This window comes from Tinamus guttatus, unplaced genomic scaffold, assembly GCF_059628265.1.
Source record: "Tinamus guttatus ecotype Peru unplaced genomic scaffold, ASM5962826v1 Tinamus_guttatus_pri_ptg000241l, whole genome shotgun sequence".
NCBI lineage: Eukaryota > Metazoa > Chordata > Aves > Tinamiformes > Tinamidae > Tinamus > Tinamus guttatus.
In genome coordinates, this window is record NW_028288775.1 from 1,067,339 (window position 1) to 1,086,765 (window position 19,427).

The 19,427-nt window shown below is 39.8% G+C and overlaps 1 protein-coding gene and 1 pseudogene across 2 annotated transcripts in view; one reads left to right on the forward strand and one right to left on the reverse strand.

The window, feature by feature from the left end:
* Nucleotides 1-2,412: 2,412 nt before the first annotated feature.
* On the reverse strand, nucleotides 2,413-2,516 carry LOC148594499 (U2 spliceosomal RNA; annotated as a pseudogene).
* Nucleotides 2,517-5,150: 2,634 nt separating this feature from the next.
* TASP1 (taspase 1) overlaps nucleotides 5,151-19,427 on the forward strand; it is a 74,060-nt gene continuing 59,783 nt past the window's right edge. For both annotated transcript variants that reach the window (XM_088525995.1, XM_088525996.1), the window contains exons 1-5: nucleotides 5,151-5,237; nucleotides 8,096-8,313; nucleotides 10,078-10,145; nucleotides 11,505-11,573; nucleotides 19,136-19,256. In XM_088525995.1, coding sequence (XP_088382121.1) covers nucleotides 8,169-8,313; nucleotides 10,078-10,145; nucleotides 11,505-11,573; nucleotides 19,136-19,256 — 403 coding nt within the window. In that variant the 5' untranslated portion in view covers nucleotides 5,151-5,237; nucleotides 8,096-8,168. The remainder of the gene's footprint in view (nucleotides 5,238-8,095; nucleotides 8,314-10,077; nucleotides 10,146-11,504; nucleotides 11,574-19,135; nucleotides 19,257-19,427) is intronic.

Below are 19,427 nucleotides of genomic sequence, written 5' to 3' on the forward strand. Positions count from 1 at the left end.
TGAAAAAACAAGTATGGAACCTGTGACATGAACTATGGGATTTCTTTTCAGTTACAAGAATGGATTCTTTTCTTTGAGCTGTGGTCTCAAAAGAAAAATTCCATGAAGAGAGGCAGCCTTTGTTGTATTTTGGTCTTCAAGGGCTTGACTTTGCAAAATAAATGCTTTGTTAGCATTTTTTTTTTAATTTTCAGATTTTGCTTTAATGAAAGAAACCTCGTGCTTCGTGGAACCCCATCTGCCTCCCATATGATCCGTCACCTTCTCTGCTCAGAAGACCGGGCTGGCCACATTGATGAGCTGCCAGGAGCGGTGAAGTGCAGGCTGCTGTAGATGGCTCTCCACAGAGCTCACTGAGACCAGGGGCCTCTGCACAAGATGGTGTCCACAGAACTAGCTGCAACACTCTGGTAATACCATAAAATAAGCGTATGCAGACCAGTAACACTTAAAGGGAATATAAATGTACTACTGAAGTTAGTTAGTTTTCTCAAGAGGCCAAAAATATTCACTGGAGTCACCCTCATAGGCAAAGATGCTGTGAACACAAATGACTGCAGTAAGACAGATTATTGTAAATATACAGAACAGAGGTAACAGTAATAAACTTTAATGCATGCATTACAAAAAAGTAATTAAAAGATTAAAAATGCAAATTCTTTTCTGAAATAAACTCACACAGATGTTTATATCAATCTCAACCACTCTGAAATGTGAGTTTGCTGATACGAGCTAGACTGAGGGATATGCATGGGATCTTTTTTCTTATTTTACATCCTGAAGATCTTCTCCAGTTTGAAAATGATTCTGGCAATTATTTAAAGCTTCATAGCAAACATAAAGATCTTGAACTCTTTCTCTTTGTTGCAGTTGGATTAGTATCACAGAATCTAAGTCAAGGATGTTGTGAAGAGTGCCTGCTGAAACCTGTGTCACACCTTGAATGCAATAAACCAACTTTGCTTTGGATGAAGCTGCAGAAAGCAACCATGCAGGTCAAAAGCCATAAAAATAATGAGATAATAAAACCTGTGGAGAAAATCTAGTCCAAGTTCTACTTAGTCACCAAATTGGTCTCTTTTCCAAAATATGTTCTTTTAAATTGTCATCATTAAGTCTGCACCATGGTTTTGTATGGCATGAAAAGATACGACTTTGAAAACCACCGTTCTGTGAGTCCTGGCTTATTGGCTTCCCACAACAGTTGATGAGGAGATGACTACCCTGCTGTAATCGCCAATACATACCCAGTATGCATATAACTCATTTTCCATCTTTAAAGCATGGAGACAAAACTCTCATTGCTTTGGCAACATCTGACATGCATATTTGAAGTTTCATTTCTCAAAAGTCTTGTGCCTTGTGATTTGGCCCCATCTAGTTACAACTGTGAAAGCTGGCTGAAAGAGTGTATCATACTGAGTTGGATTTTTTTTTTTTGAGATGCTACGGGACAAGTCTTGGAAATAACTGTGTGTGGGTGTTGAGCAGCTGAGAGCACAGGGAATGCTATTTAGACAGGTCCAAGATGCTATTCTCTTCATGTAAAGTTGCTCATTATCTGGAAAAAACATTATTTTACTGGCTGAATGTCAAAGAAGGGGCCTCTTCATTTGCAGAGAAAACAACAAGCACGTCTGGAAAAGACTGCTGGCTTATTTATGCTACCTGCAAAGATCAGGCAGCCTTTCAGGGGAATTAATAATTCAGTATCTGAATGGATTGGTTCCAGTCTTTACAATTGCATTCAGATGCCATTCTCCTCTTGCATGAAATCATTCAAATAACAGTTTCTGTTCATATTTGTCAGTGTATTCAACTTCTTTCTCTGTTGATGGCAGAACTGAGTTGTAATGATCTTAACCTAAATTGGGATGGTTGACAAAAGACTATGTTTTTACATTCTTGCCTATATTTTCACTGGCTGCTTCCCAAAAAAACTCTCATTTGAAGTGCTAGTTGCCTCAGATCGATAGTTTGAGGCTCTTTGCTGACGGTGGAAGGCCACAGGAGTGGGATATGTCTTCTCCTCTTCTACTCGTTTCTCTTTGCTCCTCCGTCCTTTGACAGGCGTCCAAAATCACTGAAACCTGCTGAAGCTGAGGTTCAGCTTCTCTTTGACTGGAATGTTTCTTTTTATAGTGTGAGGACAAAGTAATTTTGTTACATCAGGATCTCCGTATGTAAAGAAGCTCTCCAGTTGTCTCACAAGAAAAACAAACAAAAAACCAAAACTGCTAGAAAGGAAATCTGAACTATGCTGATCCTATCCTCCTCCTCTGCTTCACTGCACCTGTGGTTGAAGCTCAACATCTCCAGCTTTAAATTCAAGCATGCCATCAGGCGAATAGCTAAACTGATTGTTACAGGTCTCTTAAATTACGTGGTCCTACTAACAAAACAATTGGTCTTAGATGGTCTGTAACTTTCAGAGATATCAAGCAATTTTCCCCTTTTCTCAGACTTTTCTTCCCATCATACTACACTTGATCTTAGCCAAAAGGCCGAGAAGCGATTCATTATTCATCATAATAAACCAATATCATAGAATCATAGAATCATAGAATGTTCAAGGTTGGAAGGGACCTCTAGAGATCATCTAGTCCAACCCCCCTGCACAAGCAGGGTCACCTAGAGCACGTGGCACAGGACTGCGTCCAAGTGGGTTTTGAAGATCTCCAGAGAAGGAGACTCCACAACCTCTCTGGGCAGCCTGTTCCAGTGCTCTGTCACCCTCACTGTTAAAAAATTTTTCCTTAAGTTCATGTGGAACTTTTGGTGTTTCAGTTTGTGGCCATTACCTCTAGATCTGTCGGTGGCCACCAGTAAAAAGAGGCCGGCCCCATCCTCCTCACTCCCTCCCTTGAGGTACCTCTAGACACTGATTAGATCCCCTCTCAGCCTTCTCTTCTCCAGGCTGAACAGGCCCAGCTCCCTCAGCCTCTCCTCATAGGGCAGATGTTCCAGGCCCCTGATCATCCTTGTAGCCCTGCGCTGGACTCTCTCCAGCAGCTCCACATCCCTCTTGTACTGTGGAGCCCAGAACTGGACACAATACTCCAGATGCGGCCTCACCAGGGCTGAGTAGAGGGGCAGGATCACCTCCCTCGACCTGCTGGAGATGCTCTTCTTAATGCACCCCAGGATCCCATTGGCCTTCTTGGCCACGAGGGCACACTGCTGCCTCATGGTCAACTTGTCATCCCCCATGACGCCCAGGTCTTTCTCCGCAGAGCTGCTCTCCAGAAGGTCAGTCCCCAGCCTGTACTGGTGTCTGGGGTTATTCCTCCCCAGGTGCAGGACCTTGCACTTGGCCTTGTTGAATTTCACGAGGTTTTTCATCGCCCAGTTGTCCAGTCTGTCCAGGTCCCTCTGGATGGCAGCGCAGCCCTCTGGGGTATCGGCTACTCCTCCCAGTTTGGTATCATCAGCAAACTTGCTGAGGGAGCACTCTGTGCCTTCATCCAGGTCATTGATTAGTAAATTGAACAGGACTGGACCAAGGACTGGACCAAGGAGTGACCCCTGATATAATAGCTGAATGGTTGTTTTTGGATATGTAGGAGTGAACTTGAGAGAATCTAACAGACAGTTGCATAGTATGGCTATGTTGCCTTGATTTTCTTAAAGAACTCCAAAATTTACAAACAAATCCTGCAAGAAATGTCCTCGTTGGAGGAAATATGTGACATGCTGATGGCATCCACTCCAATCTCATGAAACAGTGGTTTATAAAACTCGATCTGAAATGGAGTTGAGGCAGCACAGAGAGGTTGGTTCTCGGATTATTTCCTTGAGCAGAGACAAATGCCTTTGTTTGGCCTGGAGTTATATAATAGCACACATTTTACACATGGCTCTTAACTGAGAGTCGCTGAGAAATCTGAGGACACTTCTCAAAATGGTACTCAAGGGACATTCCCAAAAACACCAGGTTAAAGAGCTTCTTGTGGAGAGATCCTTGTACCAGTGAGAATGTCTGTGATTTTGCTCAGCTGCAAGTGCATTAAATTCTTCTCACTGAACATACGGGGTCACTGCTCAACATATATTCTATTTCTTTCTCTCTTAAAAAAAAAAAAAGCTTTTGGAACTTCTCTTTCAGAAAATGGAAAGTATCAGTATTAAAACTGTCATTTCAAGTTCTGAGAAGTAACTAAGCTGAAGCACACGCATCTGAAGTACCATGTTACTACCTCAGATTTTACTTAAGTATTGATTGCTTGCAGTCTTACCTAGCATAAGAGGAAGCACCTGGTAATGTGAAAGAGCCAACCTTCATAAAGGTTCCCCAAAAGGTGTGTTTAAAATGGAGATTTTTATTTGTTTGCAGCATTTCTCATTAAATCATTAAAATCTTAAGGCTTATAAAAAGTTAATGAAAAAAGCAGTAATACGAAAATGAATGGAACATGTAATTATTTATTGGGTGAAAAAATAGGTGGCTATGAGCATAAGGCAGGTAGTAAGGAGTCTCCTGGGTGTCCAGAAGGAAGATGAGGAGACAGGGGAGATGGAATGAAATTGGGAGGTAAGAAAAGATAGTTATTTTTTTCAGGAAGCACAAGCGATTAAATTACCAGATAGGCTTTTAAGAGATTTGAATGCCTTGCAAACGAGGTGATTTCCAAGTAGAAACTGCAGAAACTTAATTTGTACATAATTTCAAGACGTAGTTTGGCAGAAGCAAATGAATTTCAGACACTCAGCCTGCAGAGACCTGAAGGTCCTGTCGCCTGTGTCAGGAACCGTTTTAACTGCCAGCTGCTGCGGTTGTTTTTAGCAAAGACGGGGAGGAGCCGGGATCTGACTTGAGGGTCGGGGGAAGCTCCTATATATATATAAAAAATATATATATTTAACATATAATATATATATACACACATATATATTATAATATATATATATTATATGTTAAATATATCCTATTTAGTTTGAGCCTGAGCAAAAACTCCAGGAACCTCCCTTAGGAACTCCGGAAATTGCGGTCTCCGGTGTCCGTTAAACCGCCAGCTCCGCAGCAAGAGCCGCCCCCACGGCGCCTGCGCCCCCGCCCCCACGGGGCTCCGAGGGCGCCTGGCCCTTTAACGCCACGCCCCCCTTGTCCTCGCTATTTCCGGTCGCCTGGCCCGCTCTGCCCAATAGCGGGGGGGCGTGTGGGCGGGACGCCTCATCCTCACCGGGGCAACGGGCGGGCGGACGGTTCCGGGTGCGCGCGAGGCTGACGGTGGTGGCGGGTGAGTGCTGCGCGCGGCTTCCGCCCTGCCCCGCCCGGGCCAGCCAATCGCGGCGCTCTGCGGCGCGCCGTGCCCCGCCCACCCCCGCGCCGGGGCCCGCTCGCGCCGGTAACGGGCCGCGCCGTAACGGGCCGCGCGTGGCGGCTCCGCGCGGCCGCGGGTGGGGAGCCCCTCCCCTTTGGCGTCATGGTGACGTCACGACCCCGGCGCGCGCCACCCGCCCGTCGTCATGGCGACGGCGCGGCTTTCTGGCGCAGATCCCGCGGCCCGCGCTCTCCCCGCACGCGGCGGGCGGCCTCGGGGACGCCGCGTGTCGTCGTTCTCCTTAATTGTGCTGATAACTTTTCCCAATAAAGGTTTCGTATTTTGTTTTTTGTTTTGTTTTGTCTTTTGTTTTTGTTTTGTTTTTGTTTTTTTTTGTGTGTGTGTGTGGGTGTATGTGTGTGTCTACTGGTTGCTTATTTCCTGGCGGGTTTCCTGCTTTTCCTACCGCTTCCCTAGTTCTCCAGTGCGTCCCGTGCTGCCGGCGAGGTGCAGGCGGCCGAGTTCGGTGCGGTTTGTGCCAAGCGCTTGCGCCTACACAATGTCCCGAGTGCCCTCGGCTCGTGTTGACAAGTGACTGTGTTAACAAAAAGCTCTTAAAAAGGACCTGTCTCGCGGTGCCAGCAGGGATACACTGATGGAGTTACCAGTGTGCGCGTGCGAGTGCATCTTGTCCCTCCTTCGCCGTCTGTAGCGTTTGCACGTTTGCCCAGTAGAGCTTCTTGCGGTGTCACAGCTGTTAATGACGTGGGGCTATAAATTGCGACGGGGAATCCCGCGTGCTGCCCCTTCCTTGGCTCTCCGGATATCTGTGGTACCCCGGGATGTAACCGCAGAACAGCCGTCTCAGCAAATCTTTCCTGGTCAGATGTGACGCTTAGTGTTTATTTAAGTTTTGTGGGTTTTCAGCCGTGCCCCTGCGGTCGGGGCTAGGGGCTGCTCCTGCAAACCCCGCACGGTGAGGGCTGCTCGGGCTCCTCCGTCGGGATCCTGCCCCGCGGTGGCTGTGGCCGAGCAGCCGCGCGGAGCTGAGCGGAGCGGGGAGCAGAGCTGAATGCCGGCGGACCTGACATACACCCCACGGGAAGGGTTAGGCCCCAGGGGAACCCACAGAAGCAGTGAGTTTGTGGATGAGCTTTGAAAGGGCTTGAGGGAGCGGTTGGAAAGGAAGGGATTCGGCGAGATTGGCTTGCATGGACGAGGTGTTATGAAGCGAGGGATGATGCTGTGAACTTTGGCTTTTTGCTCACTGTGCAAACTCTGGCATTGCCTTGCTGGCACAAATCAACATGTTGTCAACCCGGCGTGTATGTGAGGCCTTAACTGCTTTGGTAACAAAGAGCTTTCAGGGTCTTTCATTACCTACGTCAGGTATCTCTATCTTATTTAAAAAAAAAAAAAAAGACTACTGCTTTTTTACCCTTTCTACCGCATCTCTTTTCATCTTCTGCAGAAAGATGTGTTCCACATTTGCTCCTCTGGCATTTTGCTTAAGTCTTTGTCATACACCTATAGGCGTGATGCCTTGTGTGCAGGGTAACAAGATACAGGGAGGTTGGTTTCTAGCAAGCCGGCTCTATTTCAGTTCATGCTATACGCTACTGCTGCTACCAAAGGCTGCTGGAGCTTTCCTAATTATCGTCATTTGCAAAAAGGAAATAAGTTGTAGTGATTATGACTTCAGTTTTAGATGCCAAGTTAGTGGAAGAGAATCTTATTGTTGGATGTAGTCCATAATTTTTTTCTCTTTATGTTTTAGTTGTCTTTCATTTTATATACACACACATATATATATATATATTTATAATTATATGTTTGCAATTTTAAAAGTAAAAAATATATATTATTATGTAACATTATATATTCGGGGGGAAAAATATAAAACTAGGTTTCTAAAAAACTGGCCTACTTACCATTGCTGGACAGATAATTCTGGTGAGCCAGGAAATTTGCTTATTTTATACCAATGAGGAATTTTGCTAAACATCCTCTGCATTGTTCTGGTGGTGCAGATGTAGTAGTTGTTAGTTTTCGGAATGAGCAATATAACATTTGCAAATCTGGGATTTAAATGCTATGCGTGCATAAGCAGCTTCTTTCTTTACTTCTTTGCACTTTCTAGTTTGTTAGGTCACAAATAATCACTTTTAACCTAGATAGGACTTACATGTCCCGTACTGGAATATCCTAGTACGTTCAAGAGGTTTTCTCCATTCATGTGGGAAAGCTACATGTCTGTTTGCTTCCTGAAACATTTCAACATATCGATTGTCTCTGTTTAGAGTTTAACATGTGGTTTGGGCAGAGGAGGTTCTGCCATGCCAGCGTGTGTCCTGGCTCTCTGCACGTGCCAGTGGGGTATAGATAAAGTGGTATAGATTCTATCCTGCCAACAGGGATGCCTCTTTTAAAAAGTTAAGGTTTTGACTGTGGAGCATCATCATGTTGCAAACTGGCTAGGCATGAGTGCAGAAGTATGAAATAACAAAGATCCTGGAAAACAACTTTGTCTCAGACACGGATACGTCTTAGGTCAGCTATTCCTTAAAGCACCTGGAAGAGTTATTGGGTTCAAGTTAAGTCTCTGCAAAGGGGTCTGAAGGTTCATTTCCAGCTTGCAACGTAGGCTTTTCCAGCTGATTTGGTTATCTTAGGTCGTGTTAGTATCGTTAGCTAAGGAAGGGGCAGAACTTATTTTGGCAGAAATACTCCCCTCACTTCAAACCTATTGCCATAATATTTGTTCTAAAGTTGATTTATATGAAATAAGTCTCTTGAAAATCAGTATCTAACATATGCATGTGATTTGGTTTTAGGATGATTCCTCTGCAGAGATTATTTTTGAATGGAAGCATGTTCTTTTCCAGTAGAAGATGGTGATCTTAGTGTATGATCATGGAGAAGGGGATAAGTTCAGTAGAAGTGATACCTTCCAAATCGTCTCAGGTTACAGCTGTGAAAGTGCTGGTCAAAGAGCGCGAAACAAAGCAGACCCAAAGAGGCAGACGAGTGGGATTTGTGCTCGTTCATGCAGGTAAGATACAGAAACACAGCATATGCATATGCAGACTTAAATGTCAGTTGAACTTGGGTATTCGGTTTGGAGCTACTAGTGCGTTAATGAAGTGGCATGAGCTTTGGGTGTAAATGTTGGCGTGGAGAGTTTGACTCCAGGACTGTCTGTAGGATCTTGGAAGCTGGTGGTAAAAATATAGGTAGCTTAACTGGGTTGGGTGGATGTTCCGAAAGGTGTCTTTTACTTTTTCTTTTCTTCTTAATCTCCCACCTGCCCCTATTTCCTTAGGTTAAACTGTTTAAAATATTAAATTCTACTTTTTTTTTTTTTCCTGCAAGGCTGGGAGCCCTACAAGATGTGAGAGATCTTCCAGTCTATTTCCTTATGCTTTATCCTTTGCAGGATCAAATATAGCTCCTGTTACTGACGATTCCTAATCTAGTTTGTCTTTGAGGACAATCTGGTTGAAACCTCTTGAAATCTGCTGGAGTTTTTTTGCAGCACTTCACTATTTTTACCCTTTGAAAAATCTCAACCAAGTCTCTCTATTTTTTTAATCTTGTTCTTATTTAAGATTATTTATCCTTTCAGCATGTAGTGGAGCAGTCATGTAGTTATATATAAAGTGCAAATGATTTGTGTCATATTCCTAGAAATCATTAATAACAGACTCCTCCTTGAATACGTTTAATGCTTGTTCTCTGGCTGTATATTGGGTTCTAGCATCTGTTTGAAGTCATGAGGTTAAATTGAGCAAAGTAGCCTGGTGATAGCTAAAACATTTGAGAAGCCAAAATGATGCTTGGTTTTAAAAACAAAACCAACTGACCTCCTCACAGAAAAATAAAACCCAAACCAAAACAAACAAAAAACCCCCAACACAAAACCCTAAGATAAAAAAATCTTCGAAGAACTAGGTTGATATTTAGGTTGATATACAAAGGTTGATATTTTTTCTTCACTAGTATTAGAACTGATTTTGTTAGAATTTCTCAAGACTAATGTTATGATAGATGAAGAAAGAGAACCTGATATATTTCCCAAGTTACTTTTTTTTTTGAGTTGAACTTGAATATCAGTGTTCTTATCATGTTTGTAATTTTTATTTAGTCATCTAGTGATCAATTAGTTTTTTTTTTTTTTAGGTAGGAGTAGGGCACAGTAGCTAAAAAAAAAATCAGAAAATTATTAAATGCAGCAGGACAGAGTTATTGTGACTGTTACTGTGACTCCTCCTGTAAAAGGGGAGAAAGAGAAGAAACAAATGGCACGAGCTCTACTTCAAGTTGCTCTAGGCTTTAAAGTAGAAATGTTGAGCTCTAGTAGCTTGACATGAACATGAAAACATGAAAAAAGGAACAGAATGCAATTTGTAGATTAGAGGTAAAAATGGAAATTTGTTTCCCTTAAAACCAAGGACTCCTTTTTTACCCCGAAGTATTCCAAGTTGCACGGGAATAATGAAATAACCATGCTGAAATTTCTGCAAAAATGTGTAAAAATGGAGTCTTCTTTGAGTGTTATAGGCACAGATTATATTACACTGAGATTAATACCTGTATGCATCTAGGTGTATGCTGTATGTTCAATTTATTACTGCATGGTTTTGAAATAAAGTTGTGATGCAAAAGGTGTCAATCCTTGATTTTAAAGAAGGAACTTTCCGTGTTGCCCAGGTTAAGTGTGGGTCTTGTGGGTTTTGTGTGTCTTTGTTGCTGATGTGATCTAAAGGCACCAGTTTGATGGGTAATACAATCTCTTCTCTTTTTGCTTTAATTGTAGGTGCAGGTTACCATTCTGAATCCAAAGCTAAAGAATACAAGCATGTGTGCAAAAGGGCCTGTCAGAAGGTATGTCTTCCAGGGCCGTGGTTTTACATAGGGGTACATAAGAAACAAGTTTCTTCCAGTGTTCTGTTTTCAGTAGGGGCAAATAGCAGACACCAAAGGAACAGGGGGAGAACAGGGCAGGTTCACAGCAAGACCTTCACTGAAAGCTTCCTACTCTCTTCCTGGGGCTGTGGGCTTTCTAGACATTGGTGTAGTGTCTTTGGACTTTTCCTTCATCTGTCTCCACTTTTTTTGGAACTTTAGCTGTAGCATCCAGACTGGGTTTTTTTCTTTCTTTCTTGGTAGCTCTAACTTCTTCATGGCAGGAAAGGTAAAAACAGTGACCAAACAAAACAAAATAAAAAAAAAACTCTTTCCAAATCTGGAAAGGAAAAATTAGCAAGATTTTAATTTCCCTTGAAATTAAGTTTTTGGTCTCCAGAAACTTTGTAGCTGGCAAGTTTCATCTACTAAGTGTCAGTTGAGAAGCTGGAAGACTGGTCTCCAAAATTTGTAATGCCTTTACTTTCTCCAGGGAGGAGATGGGGAGCCTGGCTGGCCTTTTAGGAGAGTCTCGGACTTGGCCTTCGATAATTAGCACTTCATTTTACACTTCTGTTGCTCAATCCTAATACCAATCTAATTTTGTAATCAGAAGCCTCAAATCATCCAAATTCAACATCAGCTTCATTAAAGTTGGGTATTGGCCCTGTTGATATTAATTTTCCACATAATTATGTGCTAAAAGAGGTTGTTGCTGTTGAATTTAAGTCTATTTGAGATTCCATTTGGTTCCTTAAGCTAGGTAGCCAATATAAATATCTTGTATTAAGAACTAACAATACCAGTTTTGTCTTGTAAGATGCAACCATAGCTGTTTTCTTGGGAACTGAGAGAACTTGGCTATAGGGACCTGTCCAATATGGATCTGAAAAATTTCTTTTTGTGTGTGTGTATAAATTAAAAATAATATTGTCTTATTTGATTTATTTTCATGTGTGGTTTTTAAATAAGCTTGCTTATTGGTCCAGTTCAATTTGTTGACTATTACCTTGTACAGTACTAGGGATTCATGTTGAACTTTGGAAGGAAAAGTAACAATTTCTTGACTGAAGCAGTGAGTGTTTGGGAACACCAGGTGTAGGAATTGCTAGTGCTATAAATTTGATTATGCAGGAACCTGCTATTAAATGCAATTTCAGAATGACTGAGTAATAAAATCATGCTTTCAGTTCCACCTCCAATTCCTTACCTGCTTTTGCCACTTGTTTTTATGTCATTTTAAACTAATTTGCAAAGATCCTGTTCTCAGGTAAATATATGGCTTAGCCATATAATATTAGTATCACCTAATCATCAAGCAAAAATTCTGTTTTACAGGCAATTGAAAAGCTACAGGCTGGTGCTCTTGCAACAGATGCTGTGACTGCAGCACTTATAGAATTAGAGGTATGGATTTCTGACTAGCAGTATCTCTCGCAGGTACATTGTCAGTTTTTTCTGTAGGAAGATACTAATTTGTACGGGAAATGTACCGAGTTTTCCCTTTTTGTCTTAAATGTCTGTGCAGTTGTGGAAGATATTCTGCAATTTCTTTCACTTTCTTTAATAGTGGTTTGGAGAAAATCTACTTTAAAGACTTTCCAAAGGTATAAACAAAATAAAAAGTATCTACTTGATGCAATTCTGTTGTCATTTTGGGTATGTTTTAGATAATCTTTAACCCTCAAGAATAACAATTATTAAATGCTTATCTAACACTCTGTGACTTGCCAGCCTATGGGGTAGTCTGCACGAGCTTCACTTCTTAGATGGGGGAAAAATACCATGCTGCTGGTTGCATATGTTACCTAGAAATTCTGTGATACGTTCAATCCTTTTTTTGTACTAACAAATTATAAACAAATTTATCCAAACAAATTATTTGTAGTTAGTTTCTAGTAATCTGATTAACACTCACATTGATGTGACTGTCTCCGAGTATGCTGTTTTGGATTATATTATTCCTATCTTTTTCAATTATTCAGCATAATTCTAGAAAAGTGATTGCAAAAACCTAAGGTTGCTTATTTCTGCTACCATTTAAGGGACTACATTCTTTGTTTTCATAAAGTTTTTATTTGTCTTGCAACACACTTCTGCTATGTGTTTACTGTAATGAATTTTTAAAGGCTATTTTTCGTATATTTTTACTTATTTTTCTGTATGATCTCTGATAGGATAGGAGTTTATATGCAGGCTGTTCAGAGAAATTTGACTTCAGTAGAAGATAATGATTTTTTTTTTTTTTGAATTTTATGACCGGTTGGGTAGAAGAATAGGATAAATGTTTGTATATCAGAATGGTATGTGTTAAGATTGTCTTAACCAGCATTTGGAAGGGTGTCATTAGGGAGTGGTGAGATCTTACAGCTTCTGTGTTCAGTGAAAGGTGTTTATAAAATCAGGTAACAGAGAGGAAAGATAAAAGAATTTCTGAGATCTAAGTCTATTATTTCCTTATTACAGGAATTTTTCTCCACCTTGATAGTAGCATAGTAACCTAGTAGGGTAGTATAAGGCAAGGTAAGTGCTGTGCTGTAAAAATAATTTCCTGGTTTTGGAATTTATTGCAGTATTTCCAGAGAATTAGCAGTGGATTTATTTACACAGGAGTTCAGAAAATGTGAGTTATCATACTTGATGGGGTTGGTGTGAAGTGGGCAGTCCATACTTCAGTATGTGTTGGACGTACTGACTAACTGCCAAGATTTGAGCCGTGCTGTAAGTTGGCAAGGTTCACTGCTGTTGAACAGTACTTTTGGTCTTCACTGAGCCGTTCAAAAATGCTTTCATGTGTTATCTTACACATTTAAATTTATCTAGGTGAACACAAATGGCATCTCTGTAATGGAATTATTTATAATGCGTTTTTATAAGCTAATGGCTGAATGCTAACTACTTGCTACTGTTCTCTCAAAAGGTTGTTCTTTGAGCCAGTTACCTCCTCAGCAGAATAAAGTCTGGTTTGGTTTATGATTTTTATCGTGTACCAGAGCTAAAGATAGGAAAATATATTTTAAGAAATTTAACTTAATAGCTATGTATCTTGCTATCTTGCAACTGTGCCTAGCTGTGCTTGTTATCCCCAAGAAACTTCTCTTTTAATTTAATGTAGGCAAATATTATGAATGTCATTTAAGAAGTTATAACTTTAATCTCAAACTAAAACTTGTTTATGAAATCATTTCAGTTGGCACCTGCCTTCTGTCTTGTGGCTGTTCTGATGATACCTCTCTTTGTTCCATTTTATTGTTTTGTAGTTACCTCAGGTGAAATTTTTATATATATCATCTAAAACTTTTTTCCTCTTTCTGTCTTTGAGGTGAAATACCAGTTTGTTCAGATTGTTGAACTGCTGCCATCAGTGAAATTATTGGTTTTCATTTATTCATTAAGTGACCTATATAACCTCTTAATTATGGGCCATTAACTTTATTTGTGGGATGACAATAATTGGATTTGGGATTTGGACTTCTGTTTAAATATTTGTGTATGCAGTTACATTGAAGAAAAATCAAAGGTATACTTGACACAGAAAACGGTGTGGTTCGTAGTGACAGTTTTTGGATCCTGTACGAGTAATTCCAAAATGTTAGAGTTCAGCTTCCAAAATGCTGAAAGGTTTGTGTCTGTTTGTATCCCGTTCTAAACATGATCTCCTGAGATCTCTGTCACTTGTGGAGTTTTGTCTTCTGCTTTATATCCAATATGCTTTTTCTGTTGCTCTGTGAAAAACAGAAATTGCATGTGGCAGATCAACAAAGAAAACAAGAAATTTTCTCATCAATTGTACAACTTTGAAGGTAAAAAAGAAAAAAGGTTTGTTTACTGACTGTCCCTCTAACGAGCTATGATTTTTTCCCTTTCATTATGCGCAAAAAAATACTGATTTTTTCTTAAAATATTTTTAGCATTTTGAATTAACAAATTGTATGAAAAATAAACTTACTTGCTTATGTCTGCCACTGTAATGCAGATTAAGACAAAGAGCAAAATTCTGCGTAGCGTGGCAGATAGCAGTAGCAGCAATAAGAAATTGTGATGCGGAGTACTGTTTCTAACTTATTTTGGTTGCTGTATGTTTTTCTGAACACATTGCAGTGAGTTTTATCTGAAATATTTTAAGCACTATTAAAGTTCTCTAGACTCTCTGATTCTGTATTCCAAAAATCTGTAGTCTTTGCACGACACAAATGTCTTTTCATGGAAGTGTCACAAAAGATGATTTTTTCCCCCCTCAGTTCCGCTCAATTACACAACTCCGATTACACAGAATTTCAGCTAATTCAAGAGGCATCACTTCAAAGACTTGTTGAGACTCAAAGCTTGCTCTTGATCTTTTATGAGCAAGCTGACAGTTTGCTTGTGGTATGCTGTCTTTGTTTTATTTTTGCAGGCTCTAAATGGAAAAGGAACAACCGTTTGTTGGACTTTAGGAGTCTCGAGTGAAATAGTGTTCTGTGATTAATATGTAAGGCTAGTAGTTACTAGAGGAAAGGTGAATTACTCTTGCAAACCAGCAAGAGCTGAGCAGCTGATCCAGAATATGGAAGCTTCATAAGCATCAGCTGTATTTGATAAGCTGATTAGAGGAGAGTCATGCTCTCTGGTTTGCGAGCTATCTTTGTAGCCAAACAAATGGACACGTAAACTTTTGCTGGTTTTGGTAACACAAGGGTCTGGACAAGTTGCTTGATAGAATTCCTCAGTGTATGCCTGTAGAGAGACATGATCACTGTGGCTTCATTTTTGCATTCATCAGTTGCCACCTGAAGACTGAATTTCTCTTGAAACTGAAGGGGATTTTATTTTTCCCTAGCTCAAAATTTTCAGCGAAATTCCATGGCTGGCTGGGAGGATGTTGTGCAGTTTTAAGTACATGTGCCTGTATGTGTAGACCACTTCGGAATCTATTGTTCAGGTACTGGAAAAAAAGAACCTAAGCTGCAGAGAATGAGTAAGATTTCTAGCTTTTTCATTAGGCTTTTTATTAATGTCTGTGTTTTCTTTTTTTTATCTGTTTTCAGTAGAATGTTCCTTGTGAACATGATTCAAAGTGAAATTTTAAATTTTTGATTTTATCAGCTTGCTACTGAAATCAGTCTTTTTTTGTTTCTTTTTGTGGCTGAAAACAAAGGATATTTGTAACCTGTTAGTGTACTCAAGAAATGTGTCTTTTAATAAAGTTTTGCAATGAAATAATTCATTTGTTGTTAAATTGGGTCATTTATTTTTCTTTTAATTTATTTTATAGTAATTAATTCCATTTTGGAATATAGAATCTTAGCCGCAAGGACTCTTCTTTAAACATAAAAGCCTAGTGCCAGCAATGTTGTTGTAAGAAAGTGAGTAGCAGCCATCTGTGACAAAAATGTTCTTTAAAAACATTTTAGCTGATCTACTTGAAAGGGAGTCATCGTTCTAGACTACTACTTCTTGTCACTAAGTTCCCACAGAAAAATAAATCTTAAAATTGCAGTATGTAAAAAGAAAAGCCTGTTGACTTTGAATTCCTTTTAAAAGTTGCAAGCAAACCTTGGCCAAAACTATATCAAAGATGGTTGGCATGTTGAAAGTGGACCATTGGAGCTATTTGGATAGACCTAATTTGGGACTATTAGCGTTGAGTAACTTCTTTGAGCGTTCCAACTTTGACCACAGCTAGAAAATTCAGCATGCCTGTAATTACTGCCAGGGCATTTATGAATACATCTTGAAGTGGAGAAAAAAAAATCCAAAAATGAAAATGATACTCTCAGTAGTTTAAGAATTTTTATGAGATGGGAAAAAAAACTTAGGAAAAAGAAGTGCTTATTTCATATCTTAAAGCTTTCCGTTATCTCCTTTGCTACAAATTTTTTGTTGTAAATTAGCGGTCCTTCAGTGATGGAGTCATTGCCAGGTAGTGCAGTATTTTTCACATATTTGAAAGCTTCTGTTTTGCCAGGATGCTTCAAATAACCTTGTTTTCTTGTTTTTTCTCTCTTCGTTTTTACTTTTGCATTGTAGCAGGGTTTAACCTGCAAAGCTCATGTCTGTGTTACTCGCTTATCTTACTCCTTCAGGCTAGTCTCTGTTTGCATCTTCTACATAAAAGAAACTCTTAAAGATGCCTTCTGTGTTATAGCGTCTTCCCTCCTTTCCCTTCCTCCCTTACCTGGATACTTGGTTTGATTGTGTTTCCCCCTTGCCCCTTGACAGTCATATAGTTTTTTATGCAGTTTGGGGTGTAAAGAAACTGCTTCAGTTAGCTTATATCTTCCACTTTAAAAGCATGCAGAATTTCTGTTTTAATAATGCTTCTGCATGCCCAAAAGATTTTACATTTTCATCTTAAAATTCTTCTTAATTTTCCTAAATTATGTCACACTGTTACCATGATCTTCACCCCTTTTGATCTGACTTTACAGAGATTCATGTTTTCAAAAAGAGATTTATGCGGTATGTATCATGCCTTTGCTTTTTTTCTAAAAGTAGGTGTAAATTTGTTGTAATGTTTTCTTTCTCCTGCCTCATTTCAGAGACTTCATATCTCATCTCCAAAAACCTTTGGTAGTTATCCCATCAGATCAACTGTTGCAGCTGTGAAGTTAGAGCAGGGCATCTTGGCAGTTCCAAGACCATCCCAACTAGCTGCAGTCTGGGAATGTAAAGCTGAGTAGGGCTTCCCGGGCTTTCTGAACACGTGCTTGGAATTGGTCTTTATTTCTTTTGCCTGGGAAGTTAATTGATGGTGACCTGGATGTACTGGTAAAATTCCTACCCTATTCTAAAATGAACAAAGTATGGCACCAAAGAGACATTGTCCATGTTACCGGTTTAGGAATCTTCTTCACCCCTATTCTGTAGGGAGAACCTGAGGTGGCATTCCTTGTCCTGGGAGTGCTGTGCCAGTGAAGGTGCATCTCCAAAGCATTAAAGATACCTTGATTTATTCATTTATTTTATTTTTTTTTTAGCAATAAACTAAACCAGTACAACTCTGTTACCGTTTTTTTTTTTTTTCCTATTCACTCTTGATTATTGTGTTTATTACATGATGGAGAGGTTCATACCTTGCTTGCATGAGGATTCTGAACAGTGTAACTAAGACTTATGGTCTCATGTTGGGTCCTTCCACCCACTCGTTTGGCCGTGACATCCATTCTGAAGATACCAGTTCTCTGTTTTGCGGCTATGGTGGCCCTGTAAGCCACCGAAGATTTACTTTTTACTAATACTTCTGAGTATAATGTGTTGAATGAATGTTTTTGGAAGACCATGTGTGTCTCCTGACTTTTAGGTCTGTGCACTCTGATTCCTCACAAACAAGGAGATAGACATTTCTAGGAGTAAGCACTGTTCATCCTAATGCATCCCTGTTTTTCTTGTGTCCTCCATGGACTTTCCACTATTCCTGATCCCTTCTTTCAGCTGCTCTTCTGCTCCATCTTTTTTTCCTCTAGAACTTAATGGGCTGAATTTGCGTGGGGAACAGTGAAGTTGGCCACAGCAGCTGCTGCTCTGCAGTCTTCTACATTTTTGAGGCCATCATCTCAGTACCTTTGGTTTTGTTTTGTTTTTCTTTCTTTCAGCCTTCCTAGGGAAAGTTCTACACTGTACATGAAGTTGCAAATGTTTCATTATACTAAAATTTCTTCCTTCTTTTCTTTTTTTTGCTATGATTGACAGTTTTCAGTGTTAAATGTACAGAGTGAATTCCAAGATCTGTCATAGTGTGGGAAAAATTGTAAAATCACGTAGTTGACCATCCTTCTGCACTTGATATCTAAATATTTCCCAGACCTCATATGCTTAATTTTCTTTATTTTATTGATTACTTCACCCACATTTTTATATTATAAACTTATTTTTCAGAGTATACTAAAGGAGTTCCTTCCCCTTATAAAGGAGCTATGCATGTGAGTGCTATGAAACAATAAAACAAAGCCCCCTCATTATATAAGTTCCTTTTTGCTTTTGCTGGGAGTAGCATTTTCTTCCCATGGTAATGAGATCAGGAGATCTGCACAATCATCCCTGTATTCGTTGTGGAAAACTGTTACCTATTGTAATAAGAACAGACACGAAGCTTGGAAGACACTGTGCTCCTAGCTGTCCTGGTCTGCTCTCTGTTGTCGTTCTGTGCTCTGTTTAGTACCTGTGCCTACGAGTAGGGGGCTGCATCAGGCTGCAAGTGGGATTTCTGAACAGTAACACTTTAAAACTTAGTGTCTTAAAGTCACGGGGATGCTATGATGAAACAGGCAGAAATCCATGCTTTTAAATTTGATGTGTAATGCAACTTCTTTGCAAAACACCTGGGAAATGCTAATAAAATATGAGTGCTTTTTAATTAGTTAATGCTTATTAAAAGTTGGTTTATACTTTGTATGAAATATATCTTGGTTGTTATTCGAAGAACTATGGGATCATGGTAATGACTGTCCTTATACTAATGAAAGGCCACATAGAAATACTGCAAAGTGCCTTGGCAGTGATGGGGAGCACACTGATTTTTTTTTTCCTGTGTGCAAAGTTGGACTGTAGGCTTAAGGTTTAGAATTTAAGGAAAGATATAGGTATGTTTTGCTCGTGTTGTATTTTTAAGCTTCAGAGGGAGACTCTTGTGATTATTTGACTTTAAAATCATTGAACAGTTAGGGACCAAATTTAAGTATGTATTTTGAGGGAAGGAGGAAGAGATTCTTCTTGTATTATAAGGCTTTTGCTTGCATATAAGCGATCATCAAAAATTGTTGCATAGTTATTTATGCTAGCACATTACACTTGAGATGTATTGCCCACTGCAGGGTGTATAAAGCATCTAATAGAATAATTTAAGATGATCCATGCACATTGCTGTTGTTTTTGTTAATGGGGATTAAACTACTAGAATCAGGATGTGCACTGTATCAAGGTCAGTTATGCAAAAGTTTTGATACAGTCTATCATGGGTATGATCTTACTGTATCTCTTTCTTTCTTTAGGATTCTCCTTTTACTAATGCAGGAATGGGATCTAACCTAAACCTTCTGGGTGAGATAGAATGCGATGCCAGTATAATGGATGGAAAGTCATTAAATTTTGGAGCAGTTGGAGCACTGAGTGGTATGTTAACTGCCTGTTATAAAGCTGCTACTAATGTTGGTGCAAAGATCAATTTTGTTCTTGTTTGTTAAGTTTTCCAGGTGGGGGAGCATGTAAGCTTTTTTCTTTTTTTTTTTCTTTTTTTTTTTGTTAAGGTCTGGCACATTTCTATATACTGTTTTGTGTTAATTT